The sequence below is a fragment of the Arachis ipaensis genome, chromosome B06, assembly GCF_000816755.2.
Source record: "Arachis ipaensis cultivar K30076 chromosome B06, Araip1.1, whole genome shotgun sequence".
Taxonomy (NCBI): domain Eukaryota; kingdom Viridiplantae; phylum Streptophyta; class Magnoliopsida; order Fabales; family Fabaceae; genus Arachis; species Arachis ipaensis.
In genome coordinates this window covers 133,151,770-133,159,295 of record NC_029790.2, presented here as the reverse complement: position 1 = coordinate 133,159,295, position 7,526 = coordinate 133,151,770, and the positions used below count along the sequence as shown (strand labels likewise).

Here is a 7,526-nt window from a genome sequence, read left to right as displayed (position 1 = left end):
TTTTATATTTATTTGTTGATGTTTGCAACACTTTTTTGGCCTTTTAAGGCCGTAAACAAAACAATTTACGATACCCTTTTTTAATAAGGGTTTAATTTAGCGTTTTAAATAAATGCCTTTTTTGGATAAGGGTTTTGAGTTACCTTATGCGCGCATGCTTTTCTATTCTTTTTATCTTTTTTGGAAAAAACCTATTCTTTGGGGCTTGCCTGCTTTTCTGAATCTTTTTGATCCTCAAGGCAGCCTTACAACTTTTTCTTAGTTTTTTCCTATCTCTTTTTTGTTATTCCTAGTACTCAATTTTATTTTATTGAGTTTTTCGTGACTTAGGCTACTTTTGCGATTCATTTTAATTTTACTCGGTTTCGCATTCCGACTTATGAGTCGGACTGCTCCCGAGTTTATCATGATCAACTTCTATAGCCTCTTTACGCCGACTTGTACCTCGTCGTTTTATCCTGACGACCATCTAGGTCGGTTCATGAGATTTTCACGTTTTGTCGAGCTTAAATCGGCGCGTTTCGTAGAAAGAGAATAAAAAGGGAATTTAAAAGAGATATTTAAAATGAACGAGATCTTTATTAATTGAAGTCGGTTACCCTATAATAGCCTTTTCTTAAGACCTCGTTGATCTTGTATGGTCCTTTCCAATTTGCAGCGAGCTTTCCTTCCCCAGATTTGTTGACTCCAATGTCGTTTCTGATTAAGACCAAGTCGTCTGGGGTGAAACTCCTTCGAATGACTTTTTTGTTGTATCTCGCGGTCATCCTTTGCTTCAACGCTGCTTCTCTTATCTGGGCTTCTTCTCGGATTTCGGGGAGCAAGTCGAGCTCCTCTTTGTGTCCCTGTATATTTCCGATCTCGTCGTGGAAAATCACTCTTGGGCTTTGCTCATTGACCTCTATTGGGATCATGGCTTCTACGCCATAAACTAGTCGGAAGGGTGTTTCTCCAGTGGCGGATTGGGAGGTTGTTCTGTAAGCCCATAGTACTTGTGGGAGCTCTTCAGCCCAAGCTCCTTTCGCATCTTGTAATCTTTTCTTCAGCCCTGCCAGTATGACTTTGTTGGCTGCTTCGACTTGCCCATTGGCTTGTGGGTGTTCCACTGAGGTGAACTGGTGTTTGATGTTCATACTGGCTACTAGGCTTCTAAAAGTGGAGTCGGTGAACTGGGTTCCGTTATCTGTGGTAATGGAATAAGGTATCCCATACCTTGTGATTATATTTTTGTAGAGGAATCTCCGACTTTTTTGTGCAGTGATGGTGGCCAGTGGTTCTGCTTCTATCCACTTTGTGAAATAATCTATTCCCACTATTAGGTATTTGACTTGTCCTGGCGCCTGGGGAAAAGGACCTAACAAATCCATTCCCCATTTTGCAAAGGGCCATGGGGAGGTGATACTAATGAGCTCCTCTGGGGGGGCCACGTGGAAATTTGTATGCATTTGACACGGTTGGCACTTTTTCACAAAGTCTGTGGCATCTTTCTGCAAGGTTGGCCAGTAGAATCCAGCTCGGATCACCTTTCTGGCTAATGATCTCGCTCCGAGATGGTTCCCGCAGATTCCACTATGTACCTCCTCTAATATCTCGGTGGCTCTTGAGGTCGGTACACACTTTAACAATGGTGTTGATATCCCCCTTCTATAGAGAATATTTTTCACCAAGGTATAGTGTTGTGCTTCCCTTCGGATTTTCTTGGCCTCCTTTTCCTCCTTGGGGAGGATGTCGAATTTCAGGTATTCGACTAAGGGGTTCATCCATCCGAGGTTTAATCCGACCACTTCAAAGACTTCTTGTTTGTCTTCCATTTTTACCACTGAAGGTTCCTGGAGAGTCTCTTGAATCAGGCTTCTGTTATTTCCTCCTGTCTTGGTGCTTGCTAACTTGGATAGGGCGTCTGCTCTGCTGTTTAGATCCCGAGTTATGTGTTTCACCTCGGTTTCTGCAAAGCGCCCCAGGTGCTCCAAAGTTTTTTCCAAGTACCTCTTCATGTTTGGGTCCTTTGCCTGATATTCTCCACTTATTTGGGAGGTCACCACTTGGGAGTCGCTGTATATCATCACCTTCGTAGCACCGACTTCTTCTGCCAGCTTCAATCCTGCGATCAAGGCTTCATACTCTGCCTGATTATTTGAAGCTGGGAATTCAAACTTGAGGGAAATCTCTATCTGGGTTCCCCTTTCATCTACCAATATTATGCCTGCACCGCTTCCTGTTTTGTTGGAGGATTCATCTACATAGAGTTCCCATGTAGTTGGTTTATCCCCTTGATCTCCTGCATATTTTGCAATGAAGTCGGCGAGGCACTGGGCTTTAATCGCCGTCCGAGTTTCGTACTTCAAGTCGAACTCGGAATAGAGCTCGCTCTGGGCCGAGCTTGCGTCTTCTTTGTTGTACAGGTCGAGATCCCGAGTAGACCAAGAGCTTGTGGGACATGAGCTCGGGATCTATCCCAGGCATGTCGGAGGCCTTCCAGGCGAAGAGATCGGAATTATCTCTTAGGAGCTTAATCAATTCTTGTCTTAGGGTTTCCCCTAGGTTGGTTCCTATGTGAGTGTTTTTTCCTTCCTCTTCTCCGACCTGAATCTCCTCGGTTTTTCCTCCGGGTCGTGGTCACAGTTCTTCTTTAATCCTTGCTCCACCGAGCTCTATTGTGTGAACTTCTTTGCCTTTTCCTCTCAGGTTTAGGCTTTCATTGTAGCATTTCCTTGCCAACTTCTGATCTCCCCTCACCGTTGCTATCCCGCTAAGGTCGGGAATTTCATGCAGAGGTGGGGTGTCGATACCACCGCTCCGAGTCGATTAAGGGTAGCTCTGCCGATTAAAGCATTATAAGCCGACCCCACGTCGATGACTATGAAGTCTATACTCAGAGTCTTTGATTTTTCCCCCTTTCCAAAGGTGGTGTGGAGGGGCAAAAATCCTAGTGGCTTTATTGGCGTGTCGCCTAATCCGTACAAGGTGTCGGGGTAGGCTCTTAACTCTTTCTCATCTAACCCTAGTTTGTCGAAAGCGGGCTTAAAGAGGATGTCCGCTGAGCTTCCTTGGTCTACTAGTGTTCTGTGGAGATGGGCATTTGCCAGGATCATGGTAATTACCACTGGGTCGTCGTGCCCAGGGATTATTCCTCGCCCATCTTCCTTTGTGAATGAAATGGTTGGAAGGTCGGATGACCCCTCTCCGACCTGGTAAACTCTCTTGAGATGTCTTTTGCGAGATGATTTTGTGAGTCCCCCTCCCGCAAACCCTCCTGAGATCATATGGATATGTCTCTCCGGAGTTTGTGGTGGTGGATCTCTTCTCTCCACATCATCTCGCTTTCTTTTTCCATGACTGTCCGACCTTTCTATGAGATATCTGTCAAGCCGACCTTCTCTGGCCAGCTTTTCTATCACATTTTTAAGGTCGTAATAGTCTTTTGTGGAGTGCCCATATATCTTATGGTACTCACAGTAATCACCGCGGCTCCCCCCTCTTTTATTTTTAATGGGCCTGGGAGGAGGCAGCCTTTCGGTGTTGCAAATTTCTCTGTATACATCCACTACAGGAACTTTCAGTGGAGTATAAGAGTGATATTTTCTTGGCCTATCGAGGCCGAGTTCTTCCTTCTTCTTAGCTTCCCTCTCCCTCTCTTTCGTTGAGGGAGGGTGACCAGGTCGCCAACTCGGGTCTCTTAGCCTAGCATTTTCTTCCATATTGATGTACTTTTCAGCTCTTTCCTGTACATCACTTAAAGAGGCGGGATGTCTTTTTGATATGGACTGTGAGAAGGGACCTTCTCTAAGACCATTGACTAGCCCCATGATGACTGCCTCGGTAGGCAGGTCTTGAATCTCCAAACATGCTTTGTTGAACCTTTCCATATAGGCCCGTAAGGACTCCCCGACCTCCTGTTTTATTCCCAGGAGACTTGGTGCATGTTTTACTTTATCTTTCTGGAAGGAGAACCTAATCAAGAACTTTCTTGAGAGGTCTTCAAAACTGGTAATCGACCTCGGAGGGAGGCTGTCGAACCACTTCATCGCTGCTTTTGACAAGGTTGTCGGAAAAGCTTTGCATCGCGTAGCGTCAGAAGCGTCAGCCAGATACATCCGACTTTTAAAGTTGCTCAGATGATGCTTTGGATCAGTGGTTCCGTCGTAGAGGTCCATATCGGGGCTTCTAAAGTTTCTCGGAACTTTTGCCCTCATTATGTCCTCGCTAAAAGGATCTTTCTCCCCTAAGGGCGAATCTTCTCTACCGTCGTGGGAGTTCTGACCTTTGAGGGAGGATTCTAACTTTAAGAGTTTTCTTTCTAACTCTTTTCGTCGCTCCATCTCCTCTTTTAGGTTCTTTTCGGTTTCCTTTTGTCGTTCCCGTTCCTGTTCTAGCTGCTAGAGGCGACTGTGGACTAACCCCATGAGCTCAATTGCGTGGGATGGTCCTTCTTTTTCTGATTCGCGCCCCTCCGAGGAATTTACTTTCGGGTTTTTGATTCCGGAGGTGCCTTCCCTATGTTGATCATTGGCTTCCTGGTGAAGGGTCTGGTCTGCCTCATTGTTTCCAGTGTTCAGATTCTCTTGTTCAGAATCTGTCTCCACATGACCCTCTTCAGGGGATCTATCCGCCATCACTGGTTGATCTCTCGGGTCCCCGGCAACGGCGCCAATGTTACGGTGGGTAACCGGAGATTAATGGGTTGGATGGCGTTGGTTGGCCCAAACGTATGAAGGAGGTGGCTTTCGAGTGGATCTGTTATTCGGTGTTCCTCCGTCCGACTTGTACGTGTGAAAGAATGGGGGGTGGTACCTGCAAAGACACTCCGATGCCTAAGTTAGCAAGAGTGTGAGCAGGTTAGAGAGTATTGGGACTTCNTATTAAAACTTTTCAATTTTTTTAAAAAGATCCTTTATATTCCATCAATCATAACCAAAAATGTTGGCCCATATTTTGGGTGATAATTAATATTCTGTATATATAATATAGGGTGGTTTCGGTCATCAATTCCCCTTCAGATAGAATATTTAGTTGAATTTGATCAAAAGCTAACCCAAGATTTCTAAAATACTTGATATCATCAAACTTAAAAGTTGGAGGTTTAGTACATAACGGAATATAAATATATATATAAAAACAAAAAACGGGTAGAGACAAAATATAACAGCTAAGTATAACAACTAAGATTAATAGTAACTAAATCATTTTAATTGACCATGAGAAAAATATTATATTACTCTATAAGGTTTATGAAAATTGAATTTATAATTTATTGTATTACTCAATATATATAGTGAAATAGAATAGATAGTACAATTATTTTAACTAAAAAAAAAAAAAAACATTTCTAATTTCTTTACGCCACATAAAAGCTAATAGTGTATTATATTTCTCATAAAAATTTCAACTCGAAGACTTTTCAACTCGAAGACTTTTGAGTCTTCGGGATTATTCATAAAATACAGGCTTATGATCTTTCCTAGAAGAGATTGATGCAACTAATCAGCTTTGAAAATTTTGTTTTAAGACCTTGAGTAGAAAAAGTAAGGCACTAAACATAATATATTTCCCACTCAAATTAAACAACACAACTTTTTCGTCTTACTCTTTTCCTCGTTTACAAACCTTTAAAAATGTCAGATGCAAAGAATGTGATCATAAATTAAATAATGTCACAATAACATTAAAATTAAACATTGATAAAGGTTATTTTCAAAAAAAATAAAAATAAAAATTTAAACATATATAAAGGCCAGGTCTTATTATTAGTCTAAAAATATACTGTATCAATTTAAAAGGCTAAAAAATTTGGTTAGTCCATTACGGTGTGAAATGCCACATGACGATTGCATACGAAAATTATAGAAATTTGGGATTTGGAGTTCTTTTACAGAAGCAAAAAAATATTTTCTTTTTCTTTTTTAACAATAAAATTTTTCTAGGTGCAAACAGTATTTTTTATTCTTTTTAACAAATTGATATTTTATTAATATTAAAATATAAATTAAATTTTTTAATTATTTTTAATGTCTTATTTTAATTATATTAAGTATTTAAAATATTTTTTTAATAAATAATAATATATACTATATCTAAATTTATTTTAAGAATATATGTTAATAATAAGATTGGACACGCTGACACTTGATAATATTTAGGTGTATCCAGCGTGTCCAGAGAAAATTTTTTTATTTTTTATTAAGACACGGTTAGACACAGTCACATAGCTGACACGCGTGTCAGACGAGTGTCGGTGAGTATCGTGTCCGAAATGTGTTTGACACGCGGACACGACAACTCAATGAAGTGCCCATGCTTCATAGCATAAAAATAAAGATCAAGGAGCGAATTAGATATTTTTTTTTTTGTTTGGAAGCCTCCTAGTCCCTTTGAAATAATTGTTAGGGGGTAAATTGGGTATTCACTCAAAAATATTTTTTTGTAAGGAATGAAACATATGTATTATTATTTTTTTTTTCCTGACGAGTGAAAACATTTTTCTCATAGAATAAAAAAGAATTTCCAAATAACACCATTTGAATAGTGATAAAATAACCACATAGCATATGGTTCAATTAAAAAATTCCAACTTGCTGGCAATCAAGAAGTCAAGTCATTAATAAAAATAATTTCCAGTTGCATATAACTATGAGTGTATATATATAGTTAAATTCTCAATGGTTTTGCATTCCTCTTCACTTGCAAGTTCATTATTTCATCATCACTGATTCTATCCTCACACAACAAAAAACAAGTGAAAGATACATATTGTAATTTAATTTCTAACTATATAAAGGTTTTAATTTGTTGACCTTCCTTAGCTTTAACCTTTAAGGTGGGTAACATGGAGCCCAATTCATCAGAGAATGCATCCTCAAATATCATCAGTAATGGCATCAAGAACAACAAAATGATACATGAAAATCATCTATATAGAACTTCCTACCATTTTCAGCCCCAACAAAATTGGATGAACGGTAATTAATATATATTCAAATATGTTACATGTATATGTTTTTCTTCTGTTTCTAATTTATTTTCTTTTTTCTTGTGATGACATGTTTTGTTTTGTTGATGAGAATTATTGAAAATTGAGTGCTTCATTATGCAGATCCAAATGGTAAGAACATGAACTTTCACTTTCAGTTATCTTTTTTAATTTGTTCTAATCATACTTTTATAATCTCGAAGCAAAGTTAGTATGGTTTAAGATTAAGTACGATTTTGGTCTCCAAGATTTAGGTAGAAAATTTTAATCATTTCTAATTTTTTTTTTTGTGCATTAGAATTCGTTCCTAAGATTTAACTTAGTCTTAAAATCGTCAATTTTATCTAAATTTTAAAGTTTTAGACTAAATTATCCCTAAAAGATAATTATTGAAATGGCATCGTTTTGAAGAGATGGTGATAGGTGAAGTGAGGATATAATGGTTTGAAGGATGATTTTAAAATCAAATTATTTTTTTTTAAAGTTATTATTTTTTGAAAAATATATATTTTATATAAAAATATATTATTTTATTATATTTATTTTAATTCTAATTACA

General features: G+C 38.8%; 1 protein-coding gene across 1 annotated transcript in view; it reads left to right on the top strand.

Moving 5' to 3' along the window:
- The window catches only part of LOC107605494 (beta-fructofuranosidase, insoluble isoenzyme CWINV6), a 5,127-nt gene continuing 4,248 nt past the window's right edge, over nt 6,648–7,526 (top strand). The window contains exons 1-2 of the mRNA XM_016307387.2: nt 6,648–6,956; nt 7,091–7,099. Of these exons, the coding sequence (XP_016162873.1) occupies nt 6,824–6,956; nt 7,091–7,099 (142 nt within the window). The 5' untranslated portion in view covers nt 6,648–6,823. The remainder of the gene's footprint in view (nt 6,957–7,090; nt 7,100–7,526) is intronic.